At 44.9% G+C, this 24,939-nt stretch overlaps 2 protein-coding genes across 2 annotated transcripts in view; one reads left to right on the forward strand and one right to left on the reverse strand.

Annotated features, from left to right (window-relative positions):
- Positions 1–24,939, reverse strand: part of NUP210L (nucleoporin 210 like) — a 122,346-nt gene that overhangs the window by 62,142 nt on the left and 35,265 nt on the right. The window contains exons 11-13 of the mRNA XM_062190152.1: positions 6,728–6,865; positions 6,134–6,289; positions 1,699–1,897 (exon numbers count right to left, since the gene is read on the reverse strand). Coding sequence (XP_062046136.1) covers positions 1,699–1,897; positions 6,134–6,289; positions 6,728–6,865 — 493 coding nt within the window. The remainder of the gene's footprint in view (positions 1–1,698; positions 1,898–6,133; positions 6,290–6,727; positions 6,866–24,939) is intronic.
- Positions 8,700–18,550, forward strand: LOC133760513 (RNA-binding motif protein, X chromosome-like). Its single transcript, XM_062193042.1, has 2 exons — positions 8,700–8,729; positions 17,173–18,550. Exons 1-2 carry the CDS (start codon positions 8,700–8,702, stop codon positions 18,478–18,480), a joined length of 1,338 nt encoding a protein of 445 aa, XP_062049026.1. The 3' UTR covers positions 18,481–18,550.

Below are 24,939 nucleotides of genomic sequence, written 5' to 3' on the forward strand. Positions count from 1 at the left end.
GCAAGGTGATGGCTCAAGGAGTTGGCTCCTTGACATCCATGGGGAGTTCTAGATTCAGTATTTTTTTTTTAAGATTTATTTTTTAATTTATTTTAAAGAGTTACAGAGAGAGGAAGACACACACACAAATAGAGACACACACACACACAGGTCTTCCGCCCACTACTTCACTCTTCAAATGGCCACAAAGACCAGAGCTGGGCCAATCTGAAGCCAGGAGCCAGGAGCTTCTTCTGTGTCTCCCACGTGGGTGCAGGGGCCCACGTGGATATTTGGGCCATATTCTGCTGTTTTCCCAGGTGCATTATGGAGCAGCCAGGACTTGAACTGGCTTTACATGCTATACACAGCGTCAGCCTCTATATGTATTTTTTAAACATTTTATTTATTTATGTTAATCTTATTTGAAAGGCAGAAACATACAAAGAAAATGAGATCTTCCATCTGGTGGTTCATTCCTCAAATGCCCACAACAGCTGGGGCTGGACCAGGCTGAAGCCAGGAGCTGGGGATTCAATCCACATCTCCCAGGAGGGTAGCAGGGCTCAGGTGCTTAAGCCATTACCTGCTGCCTCCTAGGGTGCACATTAGAAGGAAGCTGGAATCCGGAGTGGAGCTGGGACTTGAACCCAGGCACTATGATGTGGGATGTAGATATCCCAAGTGGCATCTCGATCACTGTACTAAATGCCTTCCCCAGAGAGAAATATTAAAGAAAGAAAGAGAGGAGCTGAGGCTGGAAACAGATCTCACTAGGAGTTGAAAATGGATATTGCTTGGCCACATTGTTATTTATGTTCCCTTGCTTTCACCTCTGTAAAATGAGGATAATACCCACTACAGAACAGTTGTCAGAATAAATAAATATTACAGAGAAAGATAATATGTGAATCTAGACTACAAATGATAGTTTCTGATTTGATGATTAGTTCTTCAATTCAAAAACAAAGGAAGGATGGGGGCCGGTGCAGTGGCTCACTTGGTTAATCCTCCGCCTGCGGTGCCGGCATCCCATATGGGCGCCGGGTTCTAGTCCCGGTTGCTCCTCTTCCAGGCCAGCTCTCTGCTGTGGCCCGGGAAGGCAGTGGAGGATGGCCCAAGTGCTTGGGCCCTGCACCCACATGGGAGACCAGGAGGAAGCACCTGGCTCCTGGCTTCGGATTGGCGCAGCGCCGGCTGTAGCAGCCATTTGGAGGGTGAACCAAAGGAAGGAAGACCTTTCTCTCTGTCTTTCTCTCTCACTATCTATCTCTCTACCTGTCAAATAAATAAAAAAAAGAAAAGAAAAGAAAAGAAAAGGAAAAAAAAAAACGGGCTGGCGCTGTGGCTTAACAGGCTAATCCTCCACCTTGCGGTGCCGGCACACCGGGTTCTAGTCCCGGTTGGGGCGCCGGATTCTGTCCCAGTTGCTCCTCTTCCAGGCCAGCTCTCTGCTATGGCCTGGGAAGGCAGTGGAGGATGGCCCAAGCCCTTGGGCCCTGCACCTGCATGGGAGACCAGAAGGAAGCACCTGGCTCCTGGCTTCGGATCAGCGAGATGCGCCGGCCGCAGCGGCCATTGGAGGGTGAACCAACGGCAAAGGAAGACCTTTCTCTCTGTCTCTCTCTCTCACTGTCCACTCTGCCTGTCAAAAAAAAAAAAAAAAAAAAAAAAAAGAAAGAAAACAAAGGAGGGAGAAAATAGAAAGTCTACTCTTACCTTCTTTGAGAGGAGTAAAGACTCCTTGCTTGTCCATACTCAGACCCAAGGACAAGTGAGAGCAGTCTGTGAACGCAATGGCCTCTTTGGTCTCCCTATTTACGTGATACATTGCAATGGGGATTTCTATAGTATGACCAATCTCCACATCAGCATGAAATGGTAACAGTTCCATTTTGTTCAGTGTCAGGACATATATCTGGAAGGGAAAATAATTCATCTTTCAAAAACGTTCTGTTAGTAACATCTCAGAATAAATCATTCCTTGATTAAACACGTGATTATAAATAAATATATATTTATTACAGACGTATGTTTGTAGATAAAAGCACTTATTAGAGTACTTCCAAGTTCATGAAAAATAACATTAGAAGATAATTTAGTATGAAAATTTTGAAATTCATACATAGCATTTTCATAATATACATTTTACAACTGTGAAAAGAAATTTTGCAACAAAATTAACTCACTTTTAATTCCACTTTTTCATAAAATTTTGCTGTTGTTTTAAAGATTTATTTATTTATTTATTTTGAAAGTCAGAGTGACAGAGAGAGAGGGAGATATCTTCCATCTGCTGGTTCACTCCCCAGATGGCTGCAATGGCCAGGGCTGGGCCAGGCCAAGGCCAGGAGCAAAGAGATTCATCCAGGTCTCCCACATGGTCCGCAAAAATTTTTGAAGTTCCCTTATGTTATTCATATTATATACAAGAACTAATATCCTTAGATTCCATATCCACAGATTCAACCTTTGGTGAACTTAAAATATTTGGGGAAAATGCTGCATTTAGGCCCAGTGTTGTGGCATAGTGGATTAAGTAGCTTTCAACACCAGCATCCCGTACTGGAGCATTGGTTCAATGCTGCTGCGCTTCTAGTTCAGCTTCCTGCTAATGCGTCTGGGAAAGTAGAAGAAGGTCCATGTACTAGAGCCCCTGATAACCACATGGGAGACCTGGGTGGAGCTGCTGGCTCCTGGCTTCGTCTAGGACAAGCTCTAGTGATCTCAGACATTTGGGGAGTGAACCAGCAGATGGATGATCTCTCATCTCTCATCTCTCTCTCTCTCTCTCACTGCCTTATAAATAAATAATTTTTCAAAAGAAGACTTAAAAAAAATCCCTGCATCTGTATTGAATATGTACAGACTTAAAATATTTTTATTGGGATTGGTGTGGCATAATGAGTTAAGCCACCACCTGCAATGCCAGCATCCCATATGGGTGCCAGTGTGAGTACTAGCTGCTTCACATCAATCCAGCTCCCTGCTGATGCACCTGGGAAAGCAGTGAAGGACTGCCCAAGTGTTTGGGTCCCTGCAATCCAAATGGAAGACCAGGATGAAGCTCCTGGTTCTTGGCTTCAGCATGGCCCAGCCCTGGCATTGCAGCCATTTGGGGAGTGAACAAGCAGATGGAAGATCTCTCTCTATCTCTGTCTCTCCCTCTTTCTGTAATTCTGCCTTTAAAATAAATAAATAAATCTTTAAAATATATATATATATATTTTTTTGACAGGTAGAGTTAGACAGTGAGAGAAAGAGAGACAGAGAGGTCTTCCTTCTGTTGGTTCACCCCCTAAATGGCCGCTACAGCCGGCACACTGTACCGATCTGAAGCCAGGAGCCAGGTGCTTCCTCCTGGTCTCCCATGCAGGTGCAGGGCCCACGCACTTGCGCCATCCTCCACTGCCTTCCCGGGCCACAGCAGAGAGCTGGCCTGGAAGAGGAGCAACCGGGACAGAATCCGGCGAACCAACCGGGACTAGAACCTGGGGTGCCGGCACAACAGGCGGAGGATTAGCCAAGTGAGCCCGGCACTGGCCTAAAAATATTTTAACTGATACATAAAATGTATGTTGTGTTTTCACACATTTATACATTATGTAATGTTCAAATCAGGGTAAACACAGATCGTTTCTCTATAGTGAAAACATTTCCTTTAGCTTTTAAAAAATTTTATTTATTTATTTGAAAGGCAGGGCCAGAGAGAGAGAATATTTTTTTAAAATTTAAGGTAAACAAATTTCATGTACTTCATACACACAGATTCAGGAACATAGTGATACTTCCCACCCTACCCCTCCTCCTGCCCACGTTCCTATCTTTCCTCCTCCTTCCTCTCTTATTTCTTCTCTTAATTTTTATAATGATCTACTTTCAGTCCACTGTATACTCAAAAGATTAACTCTATGCTAAGTAAAGAGTTCAACAAATAGTAAAGGGCCGGCACTGTGGTGCAGTAGGTTAGTTCTCCGCCTGCGGCACCAGCATCCCACATGGGCGCCTGTTCTAGTCTCGGCTGCTCCTCTTCCCATCCAGCTCTCTGCTTTGGCCCAGAAAAGCAGTAGAAGATGGTCCAAGTCCTTGGGCCCCTGTACTTGCATGGGAGACCAGGAAGGGGCACCTGACTCCTGGCTTTGGATCAGTGCAGCTTCAGCCGTTGCGGCCATTTGGGGAGTGAACCAGCGGATGGAAGACCTTTCTGTCTCTCCCTCCCACTGTCTGTATCTCTACCTCTCAAATAAATAAATAATATTAAAAAAAAAGTAAGAAGAAAAAAACACTGTTCCTCAACAGTAGAGAGAAGGCCTGTAAACTATCATCAAATCTCAGAATGTGAATTTCACTCCTATACATTGCATTTTTGGTACTCTATTAGTTACCACAGATCAGGGAAAACATATAGTATTTGTTTTTTCAGGACTGGCTTATTTCACTAAGTATAATGGTTTCCAGTTGCATCCATTTTTTTGCAAAAGACAGTATTTCATTCTTTTGTATAGCTTAGTATTTGATTATATAAATCACAATTTCTTTATCCAGTCATCAGTTGATAGACATCTGGGTTGATTCCATATCTTAGCTATTGTAAATGGAGCTGCAATAAGCATGGGGTACAGATAACTTTCATATGCTGATTTTATTTATTTTTTTTTGAGTAAATTCCCAGGAGTGGGATTGCTGGGTCATATGGTATATCTATTTTTACTTTCCGAGGCATCTCTATACTGTCTTCCACAGTGGCTGTACCAGTTTACATTCCCACCCACAGTGGTTTTGGGTACCTCTTTCCTCACCAGCATTTATTGTTTGTTGATTCCTGTATAGAGCCATTCTAACTGGGGTGAGGTGAAACCTCATCGTGATTTTGATTTGCATTTCCCTGATGACTAGTGATCCTGAGTACTTTTTTCATGTCTTTAAAAAAAAAAAAAAAAAAAAAAAAGAGGGGCTGGCACTGTGGCATAATAGGTAAAGCCACCATTTGTAGCATCGGCAACCTATGTGGGTGCCAGTTGGAGTACTGGTTGCTCCACTTCTGGTCCAGTTCCCTGCTAATACACCTGGGAAAGCAGTAGAAGATGGCCCAAGTTCTTGGGCTCCTGTACCAATGTGGGAGACCTGGAAGAAGTTCCTGGCTCCTGGCTTCAGATCGGCCTACTCTAGCTGTTTCGGCCATTTGGGGAATGAACCAGCAGATGGAAGACCTTTCTCTCTGCCTCTCCCTCATTCTGTAACTCTATCTCTCAAATAAATAAATAAATAAAATATTTTATTTATTTTTATTATTTAAAAAGACACAAACAGGGCAATTATAATAAAAACAGCTAATATTAATTATTGAATATATACCAACACTGGGGTAAACACTATCTTATTAAATTCTGACAATAACCCTTTGAACTATACTAATATTATCTCCATTTTAGAGACGGAGAAACAAATATAGATATTAAGTAAGTGTCTATTAAATAAAACAGGATTCGATCCAGGTTCAGAAATATTTAAGGAATACATACTTCCACCATGAATTTGAGCAACATTTTATAAAAAAAGATTTATTTATTTGAAGGGGAAATATATGAAGAGAGAAAGAGAGAGACAGAGATCTTCCATCTGCTGGTTCTCTCCCAAATGGCAGAAACAGCTGGAGCTGGGCAGATCCATAGCCAGGAGACAGGAACCTCTTGCAGGTCTCCTATGGAGCTGGATGGGAAGTGCAGTAGCCAGTACTTAAACCAGTGCCTATATGGGATGCTGACACTGTAGGCAGAGGCTTAACCTTCTATGCAGGCACACTGCCGGCCCCAGACAGAGAGATCTTGCATTGGTTCACTCCCACAAATGGTTGCAACAGCTGGGGTAGCACGGGGCCAGAAATTCCATCCTGGTCTCCCACATGGGTGGAAGGGCAGAAGCATTCAGGTCATCCTCCGCTGCTTTCCCAGGTGCATTAGCAGGGAGCTGGATCAGAAGTGGAGCAGCCTGGACTTAAAAGAGCTCTCAAATGGGATGCTGAAGTCACAGGCAGAGCTTAGCCTGCTATGCCACTATGCAGGCTCCTAGAAATATTTTCAACTGTACTGCTGTACCTAAATTTAGATAGTGATGTTTCAGGTTTGATAAGAACGTTCTTTGGAGAATTACTTACCTTAATCTCGCCATATCGGAAGGGATTTTGTACATCTCGGGCCAAAACAGTACTGTTCCCCTTGACCTGACCTGCAGTCACCACTCCTTTTGTGGTTACCATGACCACTGTTTCATTAGAGGAGGTCCAGGTAAAGTTGCCACTACCACCCTCCACCTGTGAAAAAGCACAGCCTTGTATTTAATTACCATAGGAGGATAAATTAAAATGTAAAAACTGGTGAAACAGTGTTTAGGGACAATAAAACTATATAATAAGCTATTTCTGTATATGTTAAGAAACTGTAACACTATAGAAAAGTAACTAAATAGGCAAGAAAAATACGAAAGGGAGATTGAGTAGTGATGGTGTCACAAAAGATCAAAAAAGCTCACAAAGGAACTTGACAAAGCAAGAAAACTCACAAGGAAAGGATCTGTGGAAGACAGACAGAAAGCACACCAAGCTTCGCTTCAGATGACAGCATTCAAAGGCGTGATTCGGTCATCACCAAAAACTGAGTTATAGTATTAGGAATGGGGGCAGTAAAATGTAACATTAACCAAATGTTAATACTTACCTCTTTGGGAATTCTTACATTATAGGACACCATACCTGCACTTTATAACGATACAACATTCCCATAGCATGATGAGGGAATGCCAGGAAGCTGGGTGTCAGCTTGATGGGGAAGTAAATCTTTACTTCTTGTTGGTGTTTGATTAGAAATTTTACAGGCTTAATATCTTTAGTCTATAAAGAACAGGAAAAAATGAACAAAGTAGATTTTATAAGAATTGTTCTTAAATACACATTCATAAACTCAAAGTAGTGTAATTACTCAACCAGTTTCTATGAACAAAATAATTTACTCTTCAGTGAAGAAGCACAGCTACTATGTCTGATAATAAAGGAAATTTGCTAGGTCTTAGCTAATTATTATTATTATTATTATTATTTTGACAGGCAGAGTGGACAGTGTGACAGAGAGAGAAAGGTCTTCCTTTACCGTTGGTTCACCCCACAATGGCCACTGCGGCTGGCACGCTGCAGCCGGCGCACCGCGCTGATCCAAAGCCAGGAGCCAGGTGCTTCTCCTGGTCTCCCATGCGGGTGCAGGACCCAAGCACTTGGGCCATCCTCCACTGCACTCCCAGGCCACAGCAGAGAGCTGGCCTGGAAGAGGGGCAATCGGGACAGAATCCAGTGCCCTGGCCGGGACTAGAACCCGGTGTGCTGGTGCTGCAAGGCGGAGGATTAGCCTATTGAGCCGTGGAGCCGGCCAGGCCTTAGCTAATTATCACAGTTAAAAGGTTCCTGAAATTAAAGCTTTATCAACACAGGAAATTGTAGTTTTGGAAAGAAAGAACCTTAGATATCTTTCATGGGGCCAGCACTGTGGCATAGTGGGTTAAGCCGTGCCTGCATCCTTGGCATTCCATATGGGCACTACTACTGCCCTGCTCTACTTCTGATCCAACTCCCTTTTAATGCACCCAGGAAAAAGCAGTGGTGGATCCCTGCACCATCGTGGGAGACCATGAAGAGGCTCCTGGCTCTTGCCTGGCCCAGGCCCACCGTTGTAGCCATTTGGGGAGTGAACCAGCAGATGGAAGACCTCTCTGTGTCTCTCCCTCTTTCTCTCGCTTGCTTCTCTCTCTCTGTCACTCTGCCTTTCTAATAAATAAAATAAATCTTTAAAAAAATATATCCTGAGGCCAGTGCTGTGGCAGAGCGAGTAGAGGCGCTGCCTTCAGCCGGCATCCCATATGGGCACCAATTAGAGTCCCAGCTGCTCCACTTCCAATCCAGCTCTTTGCTATGGCCTGGGAAAGCAGAAGAAGATGGCCCAAGTCCTTGGGCCCCTGCACCCATGTGGGAGACCCGAAAGAAACTCCTAGCTCCTGGCTTTGGATTGGCACAGCTCTGGCTGTTGCAGCCCTTTGGGGAGTAAACTAGCAGATAGAAGACCTCTCTCTCTGCCTCTGCCTCTCTGTAACTCTGTCTTTCAAATAAATACATAAAATCTTTTAAAAAAGATATCCTTCAGTAAAATTAATAATCTATAAAGGCAAAGGAATATTACAACCTATTCAGAAGAAAATAAAGAGCACCCATAAAGGTGTTGAGGTAAAATTTAAGTCCTCAGAGTTACACTGACATTTTCTCTTTGAAGGCAAAATTTAAACTATGTCTATAACCTATCTTTTGAGAATCCCTGAAATATTTATCAACAGCCACATATCTGTAATGATGGCCATGACTTTCTCCTCATTCTCTTTCTCTCTTTAAAAAAGATTATTTATTTATTTGACAGGCAAAGTTACAGAGAGAGGGAAAGAAACAGAGAGATATCTTCCATCTACTGGTTCACTCCCCAAATGACTGCAACAGCCAAGACTCGGCCAGGCTGAAGCCAGGAGACAGGAGCTTCATCTGGCTTTCTGGCTGGCAGGAGCCCAACCACCTGGGTCACCTTCCACTTCTTTCCCAGGCACATTAGCAGGGAGCTGGATCCTATGTGGAGCAGCTGGGTCTCGACCTGGTGCCCTTATGGGACGCTGGCAGCTTAACCTGCTGTATCACCATGCTGGCCCCCTCTCTTCATTCTCTTAAGGTAGCTGAATTATAAACTGAAAATAAGTCTTTTGGTTGAAAAGAAAATTTTAGTCCACTGAAATTGATTTTATAACTAAATTTTTTAAAAAAAATTTCTTCCAGAGAGAGTGAGTGCTCCTAGACAGTAGTTCATTTTCCAAATGAACATAAGGTTAACAGCCAGGAACTCAATCCAGGTCTCCCATGTGATGACAGGGACCCACTTACTTGAGCCATCACTTGCTGCCTCTCAGGGTTCACATTAACAAGAAGCTGGAACAAGGAGCTGTAGCTGAGAGTCAAACAGGCCCCTCAACATGGGATGTGCGTATTGTAACTGGTGTCTTAACAGATGGGCCGAACACCCACCCCTTATTTTGGATTTTTAACCTTTTGAATTGTAAGATAATACTTTTTTTTTTTTTTTTTTTTTTTGGACAGGCAGAGTGGATAGTGAGAGAGAGAGACAGAGAGAAAGGTCTTCCTTTTTGCCATTGGTTCACCCTCCAATGGCCGCTGTGGCCAGCGCATCTCGCTGATCTGAAGCCAGGAGCCAGGTGCTTCTCCTGGTTTCCCATGCGGGTGCAGGGCCCAAGCACTTGGGCCATCCTCCACTGCCTTCCCGGGCCATAGCAGAGAGCTGGCCTGGAAGAGGGGCAACCGGGATAGAATCTGGCGCCCGACCGGGACTAGAACCCGGTGTGCCAGCGCCGCAAGGCGGAGGATTAGCCTGTTAAGCCACAGCGCCGGCCAGATAATACATTTGTTTTGACAAAAAAAAAAAAAAAACAAAGAAAGAAAAAGAAAAAATATATTAATAAAAAGGAAAAAAAGGCACATATTTGAAAAGCAGAATGACAAATGGCCACAACAGCCAGGGCTGATCCAGGCTTAAGCCAGGAGCCTGAGACTCCATCCAGATCTCCCACGAGGGTGGCAGGGGCCCCAGTACTTGGGCCATCTGCTACTTCTTTCCCAGGTGTGTTATCAGGGAGCTGAATCAGAAGCAAAACAGCCAGGACTCTGACATATGATGCTGGCCTTGCAGGTGGGGGCTTAACCTGTTGCACCACAATGCTGACACTCTTAATGGTTTTTAGGTCACTACTGAGGGACAGACACCAAGAAGAAATCTATTGGGAGCAGGCATCATATTCTAGGTCTTGACTGAACTCTTTTTTTAAAAAAAAATTTATTTATTATTTATTTGAAAGGCAGAGTTACAGAGATGCAAAGGCAGAGAGAGAGAGGGAGGGAGAGGGGTCTTCCATCCACTTGTTCACTCCCCAAATGGCTGCAATGGTCGAAGCCAGGAGCCAGGAACTTCTTCTGGGTCTCCTATGTGGGTACAGGGGCCCAAGGACTTGGGCCATCTTCTACTGCTTTCCCAGGCCAAAGCAGAGAGCTGGATGGGAAGTGGAGCAGCTGGGACTTGAATCTGTGCCCAAATGAGATGCTGGCCCTGCAGGCGGAGGCTTTACCCACTAAGCCACAGCCCCGGCCCCTTGACTGAACTCTTATAATTCAAGCATAAAGTAACAGAATATAATGAGGGTCTGGTACTGTGGCATATTGTGTAAAGCTGCCACCTGCAGTGCTGGCATCCCATATGGCACCAGTTCAAGTCCTGGCTGCTTCACTTCCCATCCAGCTCTTTGCTATGGCCTGGGAAAGCAGTAGAAGATGGCCCAAGTCCTTGGGCCCCCACACTTGTGTGAGAGAACTGGAAGAAGCTTCTGGCTCCTGGCTTCAGATTGGCACAGCTTAAGTGGTTGTGGCCAAATGGGGAGTGAACCAGCAGATGGAAGATTCTCTCTCTCTCTCTCTCTCTCTCTCTCTCTCTCTCTCTCTCTGTGCCTCTCTTTCTTTCTGTGTGTAACTCTGACTTTCAAATAAATAAATAAATCTTTAAAAAATATAATGAGTTGATTCTAAGAATATATTTTACACTGTAGAGAAAAAAAGGGAGAAGATAGTATATAAAAGTTAGAGGATAACATATTATTTTTAAGTTTTTTTTTAAAGATGTATTTGTTTGAAAGACATAGGGACAGAGGGAAACAGAAAGTGATCTTCTGCCTGCTGGTTCACTCCCCAAAACATTGGGCTAGGACAAACCCAGGAGCCAGGAATTCCATCTAGTATCGCACATGGGCCATATCCCACTGCTTTCCCAGGCGCATTAGCATGGAGCTGGATCAGAAGTGGAACAGTAGGGACTCCAACTGGTGCTCTGATATCAGATGCCAATGACATAGGCAGTGGCTTAACCCACTGTGCCAGAATGTCAGTCCCACATTCATTCATTCATTTGAAATGAAGAGTGACAGAGAGAGAGGGAGAGACAGAGACAGAGATATCTTATATCTGCTGGTTCACTCCCCAACTGGCCACAACAGCCAGTTTTGGGCCAGGCAGAAGCCAAGAGCCAGGAATTCTATCTGGGTCTCCCATGTGGGTGGCAGGAGCCCAAGCACTTGAATCCTCATCCACTACCTTCTAGGATGCATCAGCAGGAAGTTGAATCAGAATCAGAGTAGCTGAGACACGAACCAGCACTGGCATATGGGATGCAGGTGTCCCAAGTTGTGGCTCAACTTGCTGTGCCACAATGCCCACCCCTATTGTTGATTTTAATTGCATTGTGACTGCAGAATAAGAGTAATCATAGAAGCTTTTCGGATCTCTTAAATGGATACTGAGCTGGAAATTTAAAGCCCTGATCTAATAATTTTCTTTCCCCATATGATCCAGCACAAGCCTATTATAGAAGTAACAATCAGTATCATCCCTTCACTAAAATATTTTGTCAGCAAACACTTGGCTACCAAAGCCTTGCCTTCTATATGTGACTGCATTTTTTCTTTTTTTTTTTTTTGAAAGATTTATTTCTTTATTTGAAAATCAAAGTTACACAGAGAGAGGAGAGGCAGAGAGAGAGAGAGAGGAGAGGCAGAGAGAGAGAGAGAGAGAGAGAGAGAGAGAGAGAGAGAGGTCTTCCATCCTCTGGTTCACTCCTAAATTGGCCACAATGGCCAGAGCTGTGCTGATCTGAAGCCAGGAATCAGGAGCTTCTTCTGGCTGCCATATGGATGCAGGGGCCCAAGGACTTGGGCCATCTTCCACTGCTTTCCCAGAGAAAGCAGAGAGTTGGATCAGAACTGGAGCAGCCAGGACTCGAATTGGTGTCCATATGGGATGCCAGCACTGCAAGGTGGTGACTTTACCTGCTACACCACAGCACTGGCCTCTTCTTTCTTTTTTTTTTTTAATTTATTTGACAGGTAGAGTTACAGACAGTGAGAGAGGGAGACACAGAGAAAAAGGTCTTCCTTCTGTTGGTTCACTCCTCAAATGGCTGCTATGGCCAGCATTGCACTGATCCAAAGCCAGGAGCCAGGTTCTTCTCCCTGGTCTCCCATGCGGGTGCAGGGACCCAAGTACTCAGGCCATCCTCCACTGCCCTCCCGGGCCACAGCAGAGAGCTGGACTGGAAGAGGAGCAACCGGGACTAGAACCCGGCACCTATATGGGATGCTGGCACTGCAGGCGGAAGATTAACCAAGTGAGCCACGTCGCTGGCCCCTCTTCTTTTTTTTCTTTTTAAACATTTATTTATTTGAAAGAAGAGTTACAGAGAGAGAGAAAAAAAGAGATCCTCCATCCGCTGGCTCATTCCACAGAGGGCCACAAGGGCCAGAGCTGCGCTGATCCAAAGCCAGGAGCAAGGAGCTTTTTCCAGGTCTCCCATGCAGGTGCAGGGACCCAAGCACTTGAACCATCTTCCACTGCTTTCCCAGGCCATCAGCAGAGAGCTAGGTCAGAAGAGGAGCAGCTGGGACTCCAACCAACACCCATATGGGATGCCAGTGCCATAGGCAGAGGCTTAGCCTACTATGCCACAGCACCAGCCCCTGTGACCACATTTTCTTCAAGTGATAATTTAAATAGCTTTGTTGCTGTTGCACGCTGTGGAATGCCAGCACTTACTTTATCACTGGAAACAGGACCATTAGTATGTTTAGTCTAATAATATATATTAGAGTCCCAAGAATCGACATAGAGAACCTATTAATAATAATTAGCCTACAAGATGGCTCCCAATGATCTCTGACTCCTAATATTCATACCCTTGTGTAGGCCCCTCTACATTTTATCAAGATTGCTCTGGGGAGGGTGCTGTGGGTTAAGCTGCAGCCTGTGATGCTGAAATTCCATATGGGACTCAGTTCAAGTTCCTGCTGCTCCCTGCTAATGCACCTGGGAAAATAGCAGATCCCTAGATGGAGTTCCAGGCTCCTGGCTTCAACCTGCACCAGCCCTGGCCATTGTGGCCATTTGTGGAGTGAACCAGTGAATGGAAGAGCTCGCTCGCTCTCTTTCTCTCTCCCTCCCTATCTATAACTCTGCCTTTCAAATAGATAAATATTTTAAAATTATTTTCTTAAAAAAAGTTTAGTTTAAGGGGCAGGTCTTGTGGTGCAATGGATTAAGCCAATGCTTGTGATACCAGCATCCCTCATTGGAGTGCTACTTCAAATCCTGACTATTACAATTCTGGTCTAGCTTCTTGCTGATGTGCATGGGGAGGCAGTTGAAGATGGCGCAAATACCTGGGACTCTGTCACCAACGTGGAGTTCCTGGTTCCTGGCCTCAGTCTGATCCAGACCTGGTTGTTGCAACTGTCTGGAGAGTGAACCAGCAGACAAAAGATTTCTCTGTCTGTATATCTCTCTCCTTCTCTCTGTTGCTCTGCCTTTCAAATAATCTTTAAAAAAAAAAAAAAAAGATTGGCTGGCGCTGCGGCTCACTAGGCCAATCTTCTGCCTGTGGCACCAGCACCCCGGGTTCTAGTCCCGGTTGGGGCACCGGTTCTGTTCTGGTTGCTCCTCTTCAGTGCAGCTCTCTGCTGTGGCCTAGGAGGGTAGTGGAGGATGACCCAAGTGCTTGGGCCCTGCACTCCATGGGAGACCAGGAGGAAGCACCTGGCTCCTGGCTTTGGATCAGTGCAGCGCTGGCCGTAGTGGCCATTTGGCGAGTGAACCAACAGAAGGAAGACCTTTCTCTCTGTCTCTCTCTCTCTGTCTGTAACTCTCTCTCTCACTAATTCTGCCTGTCTGCTGCAAATAAAATAAAAAAACCCGACTCCCCACCCTTAGAGATAGTTGTGTTTAAAAAAAAGGGGGGGCGGGAAGAGACTTCTCCAAAAAAAAAAAAAAATTGATCTAAATGACCAATAGAATATGGCATAAGTGCTTATATTAGAAAAGGAGAAAGATATAAAGCCAATTATCTTCAAAAGATTCTTCCACTATAAGAAACTTTAGGCCGGCGCTGTGGCTCAACAGGCTAATCCTCCGCCTTGCGGCGCCGGCACACCGGGTTCTAGTCCCGGTCGGGGCACCGATCCTGTCCCGGTTGCCCCTCTTCCAGGCCAGCTCTCTGCTGTGGCCAGGGAGTGCAGTGGAGGATGGCCCAAGTGTTTGGGTTCTGCACCCCAGGGGAGACCAGGATAAGCACCTGGCTCCTGCCATCGGAACAGCGCGGTGCGCCGGCCGCAGCGCGCTACCGTGGCGGCCATTGGAGGGTGAACCAACGGCAAAAGGAAGACCTTTCTCTCTGTCTCTCTCTCACTGTCCACTCTGCCTTCAAAAAAAAAAAAAAAAAAGAAACTTTAAAATAGAAAAGCATATTAAATCCAAATTAAGCAGAATAAAAGTATAAATCAATGAAACAGAAAAAAATGAAACTAACAGCTTGTTCTTTGAAAAGAACAATAATATTGATAGATTCCTAGCTAGATTCATAAAGTAAACAAGAGAGACAGAAATTACCAATATTAGAATGAATGAGAAGACATCTCTACAGAGTCTGCAGACATCAAAAGATTAATAATGTAATATGACATCCAGCATCATATTGAATAGGGAAAAGTTGGAAGCATTCCCATTGAGATCTGGTACCAGACAAGGATGCCCACTCTCACCACTGCTATTCAAGATAGTCCTGGAAATTTCAGCCAGAGCCATTAGGCAAGAAAAAGAAATCAAAGGGATACAAGTTGGGAAGGAGGAAGTCAAACTATCCTATTTGCAGATGATATGATTCTATATATAGGGGATCCAAAAGACTCCTCTAAGAGACTACTGGAACTCATAGAAGAGTTTGGTAAAGTAGTAGGATATAAAGTCAATACACAAAAATCAACAGCTTTTGTATATACAGATAATGCCAAGGCTGAGATTGAGTTTCTAAAATCAATGCCATTCACCATAGCTACAAAAAAAAAAAAAAAACCAAATATCTTGGAATAAATTTAACCAAGGATGTCGAAGATCTCTACTATGAGAATTATAAAACATTAAAGAAAGAAATAGAAGAAGATACAAAAAAATGGAAGAATCTTCCATGTTCTTGGATTGGAAGAATCAATATCATCAAAATGTTCATTCTTCTGCAAGCAATTTAGATATTTAATGTGATGTCAATCAAAATACCAAAGACATTCTTCTCAGATCTAGAAAAAATGATGCTAAAATTCATATGGAGGCACAGGAGTCCTCGAATAACTAAAGCAATCTTATACAATAAAAACAAAGTTTGAGGCATCATAATACCAGATTTCAAGACATACTATAAGGGGCTGGCTAATGTCCTGGCCAGAAGCGCTGGCATCCCACATGGGTGCTGGTTCAAGACCCAGCTGCTCCACTTCCTATCTAGGTCTCTGCTATGGCCTGGGAAAGCAGTAGAAGATGACCCAAGTCCTTGGGCCCCTGTACCCGTGTGGGAGACCCGAAGACGCTCCTGGCTCCTGGCTCCTGGCTTTGGATCGGCAGTTCCAGCCATTGCGGCCAACTGGGGAGTGAACCAGTGGATGGAAGACCTCTCTCTCTCTCTCTCTTTCTCTCTCTCTCTCTCTGCCTCTCCTCTCTCTGTGTAACTCTTACAAATAAATAAATAAATCTTTAAAAAAAAAAGACATTCTACAAGGCAGTTATAATCAAAACATCCTGGTACTGGTTAAAAAAAAAAAAAAAACAGGTAGACCAATGGAACAGAACAGAAATGCCAGAAATCAATCCAAGTATCCACAACCAACTTATATTTGACCAAGGAGCTAAAACCAATCCCTGGAGCAAGGACAGTCTCTTTAACAAATGGTGCTGGGAAAACTGGGTTTCCACATGCAGAAGTATGAAGCAAGACCCCTATCTTAAACCTTACATAAAAATCCATTCAACATGGATTAAAGATCTAAATCTATGACCTGAAACCATCAAATTATTAGAGAACATTGGGGAAGTCCTGCAAGAAATTGGAATAGGCAAAGAGTTCTTGGAAAAGACCCCAGAGGCACAGTCAATCTAAGCCAAAATTAACCAAAAGGATTACACTAAATTGAGAAGTTTCTGTACTTCAAAAGAAACACTCAGGAAAGTGAAGAGGCAACTGACAGAATGGAAGAAATTATTTGCAGACTAGGCAATGGATAAAGGATTAATAACCAGAATTTACAAAGAGGATCAAGAAACTCTGCAACAATGAAACAAACAACCCAGTTAAGAGATGGGCCAAGGACTTAAATAAACATTTTTCATTTTTTTCTTTTTTTTATTATTTTTTTAAGACAGAGTTACAGAGAGAGGTAGAGACAGAGAGAGGTCTTCCATCCACTGGTTCACTCCCCAAATGGCCGCAATGGCAGGAGCTGCACTGATCTGAAGCCAGGAGCCAAGAGCTTCTTCCAGGTCTCCCACATGGGTGCAGGGGCCCAAGAACTTGGGCTAACTTCCACTGCTTTCCAGGCCATAGCAGAGAGCTGGATTGGAAGAGGAGCAGCCAGGACTACAACCAGCATCCATATGGGATGCCGGCACTTCAGGCCAGGGTGTTAACCCACTGCACCACAGCGCAGGCCCAAACATTTTATTTATTTATTTATTTTTTTGACAGGCAGAGTGGACAGTGAGAGAGAGAGACAGAGAGAAAGGTCTTCCTTTTGCCATTGGTTCACCCTCCAATGGCCGCCGTAGCCAGCGCGCTGTGGCGGGGGCACCGCGCTGATCCGAAGGCAGGAGCCAGGTGCTTATCCTGGTCTCCCATGGGGTGCAGGGCCCAAGGACTTGGGCCATCCTCCACTGCACTCCCAGGCCACAGCAGAGAGCTGGCCTGGAAGAGGGGCAACCGGGACAGAATCCGGTGCTCCGACTGGGACTAGAACCCGGTGTGCCAGGTCCGTAGGCAGAGGATTAGCCTGTTGAGCCATGGCGTCAGCCCCAAACAAACATTTTTCAAAAGAGGAAATCCAAATGGCCAAGAGACACATGAAAAAATGTTTAGGATTACTAGCTGTCAGGGAAATGCAAATCAAAACCACAGTGAGGTTTCAGTTAGAAACCAGTTAGAATAGCTTTGATACAGAAATCAACAAACAACAAATGCTGGCGTTGCGCAGTAGTGCAGTCAGCTTCCCGGTTGTGGGCTCGGGCGTGCGGCTTTCACTCGAGTTGAGCTGCTAGGCATTCCTTGCCGGCGAGCTCGAAGGAGCTTAGGACCGTCGTCACCCCTGCGATTCACTGGGGTAAAAAAAATCGTTGAAGCAAATCGCCCAGGAAAGCTCTTCATTGGTGGGCTTAATACAGAAACAAATGAGAAAGCCCTTGAAGCAGTATTTGGCAAATATGAACGAATAGTGGAGGTACTCTTGATGAAAGACCGTGAAACCAACAAATCAAGAGGTTTTGCTTTTGTCACCTTTGAAAGCCCAGCAGATGCTAAGAATGCTGCCAGAGACATGAATGGAAAGTCCTTGGATGGGAAAGCCATCAAGGTGGAACAGGCTACCAAGCCATCATTTGAAAGTGGTAGGCGTGGACCACCTCCACCTCCACGAAGCAGAGGCCCACCAAGAGGTCTTCGGGGAGGAAGAGGAGGAAGTGGAGGAACTCGAGGACCTCCCTCACGTGGAGGGCACATGGATGATGGTGGCTATTCCATGAATTTTAACATGAGTTCTTCCAGGGGACCTCTTCCAGTAAAAAGAGGACCACCACCACGAAGTGGGGGTCCTCCTCCTAAAAGATCAGCCCCTTCAGGACCAGTTTGCAGCAGCAGTGGAATGGGAGGAAGAGCCCCTGTATCACGTGGAAGAGACAGTTACGGAGGCCCATCTCAGAGGGAACCCCTGCCCTCTCGCAGAGATGTTTATTTGTCCCCAAGAGATGATGGATACTCAACTAAAGACAGCTATTCAAGCAGAGATTACCCGAGTTCTCGTGATACAAGAGATTATGCACCACCACCTAGAGACTACACCTACCGTGATTATGGTCATCCCAGTTCACGTGATGACTATCCATCAAGAGGCTATAGTGAAAGAGATGGATATGGTCGTGATCGGGACTATTCAGATCATCCAAGTGGAGGTTCCTACCGAGATTCCTATGAGAGTTATGGTAACTCACGTAGTGCTCCACCTACACGAGGGCCCCCACCATCTTATGGTGGAAGCAGTCGCTATGATGATTACAGCAGCTCATGTGACGGATATGGTGGAAGTCGAGACAGTTACTCAAGCAGCCGAAGTGATCTCTACTCAAGTGGTCGCGATCGGGTTGGCAGACAAGAAAGAGGGCTTCCTCCTTCTATGGAAAGGGGGTACCCTCCTCCATGTGATTCCTACAGCAGTTCAAGCCGCGGAGCACCAAGAGGTGGTGGCCGTGGAGGAAACCGATCTGATAGAGGGGGAGGCAGAAGCAGATACTAGAAACAAACAAAACTTTGGACCAAAATCCCTGTTCAAAGAAACAAACAAAGTGGAAACTATTCTGTCATAACTACCCAAGGACTACTAAAAGGGAAAATTGTGTTACTTTTTTTTTTTAAGTTTCCTGTTAAGTCCCCCCTCCATAATTTTTATGTTCTTGTGAGGAAAAAAGTAAACCATGTTTAATTTTATTTGATTTTATGACATTGCTTTCAACAAGCAAATGTTAAATGTGTAAGACTTGACTTGTTGTATTAGTGTTGTAATTTTCCAAGTAAAAGTTTCCCTGAAAGGCAAAAAAAAACACAAAAAAACAAAACAAAAAAAAAAAAACAACAACAAATGCTGGCAAAGATGTGGGGAAAAAGGTACCCTAATAATTTTGGTGAGAATGTAAATTGGTAAAGTCTCTATGGAAGACAGTATGGAGATATTTCCAAAATCTGAATATAGACCTACCAAATGACCCAGCCATCCTACTCCTGGGAATTTACCCAAGGGAAACGAAGTCAGTAAACAAAAAAGTTATCTTCATCTCCACTTTTATTGCAGCTCAACTCACAATAGCTAAGACACAGAATCAACCTAAATGCCCATCAACCAAAGACTGGATAGAGAAATTATGGGATATGTACAGTATGGAATATTACACAGTGGTAAAAAAAAAAATGAAATCTGGTCACTTGCAACAAGATGGAGGAATCTGGAACACATACTGAGTGAAATAGCCAGTCCCAAAGGGACAAATACCATACGTTTTCCCTGACCCGTGAGAACTAACAGAGCACCTAAAACAAAATCCATAGAAATGAAACTGACACTTCGAGAAAGCATTTGGTAAGATTCAACATCAATTCATAAAAAACCTCAACAGGGTGGGCGCTGTGGTGTAGCGGGTGGAGGTGCTGCCTGCAGTGCCAGCATCCCATGTGGGCATGTGTTCAAGTCCCCACTGCTGCACTTCCTGTCTGGCTCTCTGCTATGGCTCGGGAAAGCAGTGAAAGATGGCCCAAGTGCTTGGGCCCCTGCACCTGTGTGGGAAACCCGGATGAAGCTCCTGGCTCCTGGCTTTGGATCGGCACAGCTGTGGGTGGCCCTTGTGGCCCTCTGGGGAGTGATCCAGCAGATGGAGGACCCCCCCCCCCCCCGACCGCCTCTCCTTCTTTCTCGGTGTAACTCTGACTTTCAAATAAATAAATAAATAAATATTTTTTTAAAAAAAACCCTCAACAAGTCAGGTACAAAGGGAACATTCCTCAAAATCTTGAAGACTAATATGGCAAAGCAATATCATGCTGCACGGGGAAAGGCTGAAAGCATTTTCCCTCAAATCTGGAACAAGACCAGGATGTCCTCTTTTACCACTCTCATTCCATACAGTATGGGAAGTATTAGAAGGGAAACTAGGGGAGAGAAAGAAAGAGCATCAGAATTGGAAAAGAGGAAATCAAAATATCCATGCTTGCAAAAGACATGATTTTGTACAACTCCACCAAAAAGCTGTTACAGCTTATAAGCCAATTCAGCAGAACTGTAGGATACAAAATCAACATAGAGAAAAAAATAGCATTTTTATACACCAATAGTGATCTTGCTGAAGGAGAAATCAAGGCAGAAATCCCATTTATAAAAGCTACAAAAAAACTAAATATTTAGAAATAAATTTAGCCAAAAAAGTGAAAGATCTCTACAACGAAAATTTATAAAACACTATGGAAGAAATCATCAATGATACACACAAAAATGTGGAAAGATATTCCCTGCCCATAGCTTGGAAGAATTAATATTGTGAAAATTTCCATACTACCTAAAGCAATCTACAGATTCAATGCAATCCCTATCAAAATACCAATGACAGGGGCCAGCATTGTGGCACAGTGGGTTAGGGCATCCCTTGCGATGCTGGCATCCCATATAGGAGTGCTAGTTCAAGTCCCAGCTGCTCCATTTCTGATCCAGCTTCCTGATACTGCTACTGAAAAAAGCAGTGGAAGATGATTCAAGTACCACCCATGTGAGAGACCATGATGGAATTTTTGGGTCCTGGCTATGTCCTGGCCCAGATCTGGCTGATGGGGCCATTTGGGAAGCAAAACAGCAGATGGAAGATTCTCTCTCTCTCTCTCTCTCTCTCTCTCTCTCTCACCCTGCCTTTCAAATAAGCAAATGGTGTCAGGATGGTTGAGCAATCTAAGGCACCAGACTGAAATAAGCAAATAAATAACTAAATCTTTAAACAAACAACAAAAAAAATACCAATGACATTCTTTGCAGAATTATTAAAACAATCCCAAAATTCATAGTGGAACCACAAAAGACCCAGAACAGCCAAAGTGATCTTGAGCAAATAAATAAATAAAGGTGGAGATTTGACAATATCTGATCTCAAAGCATACTACAAAGCTATAGTAATCAAACAATATGATATTGGCATTAAAAACTGACATACAGATTAATGGAACAGAATAGAGGGCCCAGAAATTAATACACATAGGTACAGTCAACTGATTTTTAACAAAAATGTCAAGAACACTCATTAGAGAAAGCATATATTTTTTTATTTATTTATTTTTATTTTTTATTTTTTGACAGGCAGAGTGGATAGTGAGAGAGAGAGACAGAGAGAAAGGTCTTCCTTTTTGCCGTTGGTTCACCCTCCAATGGCCGCTGCGGCTGGCACATTTCGCTGATCCGAAGCCAGGAGCCAGGCGCCTCTCCTGGTCTCCCATGCGGGTGCAGGTCCCAAGGACTTGGGACATCCTCCACTGCCTTCCCAGGCCATAGCAGAGAGCTGGCCTGGAAGAGGGGCAACCAGGACAGAATCTGGTGCCCCAACTGGGACTAGAACCCGGTGTGCCGGCGCCGCAAGGCGGAGGATTAGCCTGTTAAGCCACGGCGCCGGCCGAAAGCATATTATTTTTAATAAATGGTTCTGGAAAAATTGGACATACATATGTATAAGAAGGAAATGAGATCCCTACCTCTCACCATAAAAAAAAAAATCAACTCCAGGGGCTGGCATTGTGGCATAGCAGATTAAGCTGCTACTCGCGACACTGGCATTCCATATGGGCACCGGTTCAAGTCCCAGCTCCTCCACTTCTAATCCAGCTCCCTGATAATTGCCTGGGAAAGCAGTAGAAGATGGCCCAAGTGCTTGGACTCCTGCACCCACATGGGAGACCCGGACAGATGAAACTCCTGGATCTTCTCTTTAACCTGGCCCCATCCTGGTCATTGCGGCCATTTAGAGACAAACAAGTAGATGGAAGATCTCTCTCTATCTCTAACTCTGCCTTTCAAATAAATAAATCCTTTTAAAAAAAAAAAAGGCAACTCCAGGTGGATCAAAGATCTACATGTAAGAACTGAAACTATGAACTCAATAGAAAAAAAACTTATAGGTGGGGCAGCTTTGCGGTACAGTAGGTTAAGCTGCTGCATTCCCTATGAGTGCTGTTTTGAGCCCTGCCAAGCAGCTAGGAAAGCAGTGAAAGATGGCCCAAGTCCCTGGGCCCCTGCACCAAATGGGAGACAGGGATGAATTCCAAGCTCCTGGCTTCAGCCTGGCTGAGCCCCAGCCTCAGCCATTGCAGCCATTTGGGGAATGAACCAGCAGATAGAAGATTTCTCTCTCTTTTTCTCTTTTTGTAACCCTGCCTTTCATATAAATTTTTTTAATTTCTAAAAATGAGAAAATATAGAGGAATTAATTTAAGACATTGGTATAGGCAATGATTTCTTGGATAAGACCCCAAGAGTGCAGGCAACAAAAGCTAAACTGGGAAAATGGGATAATATCAACCTTAGAAGCTTCTGCATAGCAAAGGAAACCATCAATAAAGTGAAGAGCCATCCAACAGTGGGAGAAATATTTGCAAGCTACTTATATGACAAAGGAATAATACAGACTATACCAGCAATTCAAAAAACTCAACAACAACAGAAAACCAATCCAGTTATGAAATGGGCAAAGGGGCCTGCGCCACGGCTCACTAGGCTAATCCTCCGCCTGTGGCGCCAGCACACCGGGATCTAGTCCCGATCGGGGTGCCGGATTCTGTCCCGGTTGCCCCTCTTCCAGGCCAGCCCTCTGCTGTGGCCTGGGAGTGCAGTGGAGGATGGCCCAAGTCCTTGGGTCCTGCACCCCATGGGAGACCAGGATAAGCACCTGGCTCCTGCCTTCTGATCAGCGCGGTGCGCCTGCCGCAGCGCGTCAGCCACAGTGGCCATTGAGGGGTGAACCAATGGCAGAGGAAGACCTTTCTTTCTGTCTCCCTCACTGTCCACTCTGCCTGTCAAAAAAAAAAAATTTTTTTAAAAAAATGGGCAAAGGGGCTGGTGCCGTGGTTCACTTAGTTAATCCTCCGCCCGCAGTGCCAGCATCCAACATGTGCTCCGGGTTCTAGTCCCGGTTGCTCCTCTTCCAGTCCAGCTCTCTTCTACGGCCTGGGAAAGCAGTGGAGGATGGCCCAAGTGCTTGGGCCCCTGCACCCGCATGGGAGACCAGGAAGAAGAACCTGGCTTCTGGCTTCAGATTTGCGCAGTGCTGGCCATAGCGGCCATTTGGGGAGTGAACAAAAGGAAGGAAGACCTTTCACTCTGTCTCTCTTACTGTCTATAACTCTACCTGTCAAATAAAAAAAGGAAAAAAAAAAAGAAATGGGCAAAGAACCTGAACAAAGAGTTCGCCAAAGGTCACCGGTTCTAGTCCCAGCTGCTCTACTTCGTATCCAGCTCTCTGCTGTGGCCTGGGAAAGCAGTAGAAGATGGCCCAAGCCCTTGGGCCCCTGCACCCATGTGGGAGACCCAGAGGAAGCTCCTGGATCCTGGCTTCAGATCACACAGCTCCGGTTGTTGCGGCCAACTGGGGAGTGAACCAGCGGATGGAAAACCTCTCTCTCTCTGCCTCTCCTTCTCTCTTTTGTAAATAAATCTTTAACAAAAAAGAGTTTTCTAAAGAAGAAATATATGAAAAAATGCTCAGTATCACTAGCCATTAGGGAACTGCAAATCAAAACTTCAAGGAGATGATCACCTCACTCCTGTTAGAATGGTTATTATCAAAAAGACAGAAAGGAACAAATGCTGGTGAGGACAGAGAACGGGGAATTCTTTCTTTGTTTTAGTTTTGAAGATTTATAATTTTTATTGACAAGGTTTAAAGGGAAATTATTTTTTGAAAGATTTTATATTTGAGAAGTAGAATTACAGACAGACACAGGGAGAGACAGAGAGAAAGGTCTTCCATGCACTGGTTCACTTCCACAATGGCTGGAGCTGAGCCGATCTGAAGCCAGAGCCAGGAGCTTTTTCTAGGTCTCTTATGCAGGTGCAGTGGCCCTCTTTTACTGCTTTCCCAGGCCATAAGCAGAGAGCTGGATCAAAAGTGGAGCAGCTGAGACTCAAACTGGAGCTCATATATGCCAACGCCACAGATAGATGCTTAGCCTATTATGCCACAGCACCAGCCCCTCTTTTTTTAAAAGCTTAGTTTATTTATTTATTTGAAAGGCAGTTACAGAGAGAGAGGGATAGACAGAGAGGGAGATCTTCCATTCACTGGTTCATTCCCTAGATGGCCACAAAAGCCAGGGCTGGGCCAGGCTGAAGCCAGGAGCCAGGAGCTTCATCCAGGTCTCCCTTTGGGTGACAGACGCCCAAACATTTGAGCTGTCTTCATCTGTTTTTCCCAGGCCATCAGCAGGGAGCTGGATTGCAAGTGGAGCAGCAGGGACACCAACCGGACCCAATATGTGATGCTGGCACTGCAGGTAGTAGCTTAACCTACTGCACTGCCTCTATGGAGATTTCTTTAAAAATTAGAAATAGTAAGGCAGGTTCTGTGGCATGGTGGGTAAAACTGTCACCTGCAAATGCCGACATCCCATATGGGTGCCAGGTCAAGTCCCAGCTGCTTCTTTCTTTCTTTCTTTCTTTCTTTCTTTCTTTCTTTCTTTCTTTCTTTCTTTCTTTCTCTCTCTCTCTCTCTCTCTCTCTCTCTCTCTCTCTCTTTCTTTCCTCTCTCCTTCCCTCCCTCCCTCCCTCCCTCCCTTCCTTCCTTCTTTAGATTTATTTATTTGAAAGGCAAACGTAAAGACAGGCAGAGGCAGAGAAACAGAGGTCTTTCACCCGCTGGTTCACTCCCCAAGTAGTCACAATGGCTGGAGCTGCACCGATCCGAAGCCAGGAGCCGGGAGCTTCATCCAGGTCTCCCACAAGAGTGCAGCAGGGGCCCAATGACTTGGGCCATCTTCTACTGCTTTCCCAGGCCATAGCAGAGAGCTGGATTGGAAGTGCAGCAGCTGGGACTTGAACCGGAATCCATATGGGATGCCAGCACTGCAGGTGGCAGCTTTATCGATTATGCCACAGCACCAACCCCAGCTGCTCCAGTTTCCATCCAGCTCCCTGCTAATGTGCACAGAAAAGCAGCAGGTGGTAGCCCAAGTGCTTGGG

The sequence above is a fragment of the Lepus europaeus genome, chromosome 5 (assembly GCF_033115175.1).
Source record: "Lepus europaeus isolate LE1 chromosome 5, mLepTim1.pri, whole genome shotgun sequence".
Lineage (NCBI taxonomy): Eukaryota > Metazoa > Chordata > Mammalia > Lagomorpha > Leporidae > Lepus > Lepus europaeus.

Coding starts and splice junctions, on each gene's coding strand:
- LOC133760513 (XM_062193042.1), top strand. CDS start 8,700: ATGCTGGCCCCCTCTCTTCATTCTCTTAAG. Junction 8,730..17,172: donor CCTCTCTTCATTCTCTTAAG/GTAGCTGAATTA, acceptor GTTGCGCAGTAG/TGCAGTCAGCTTCCCGGTTG.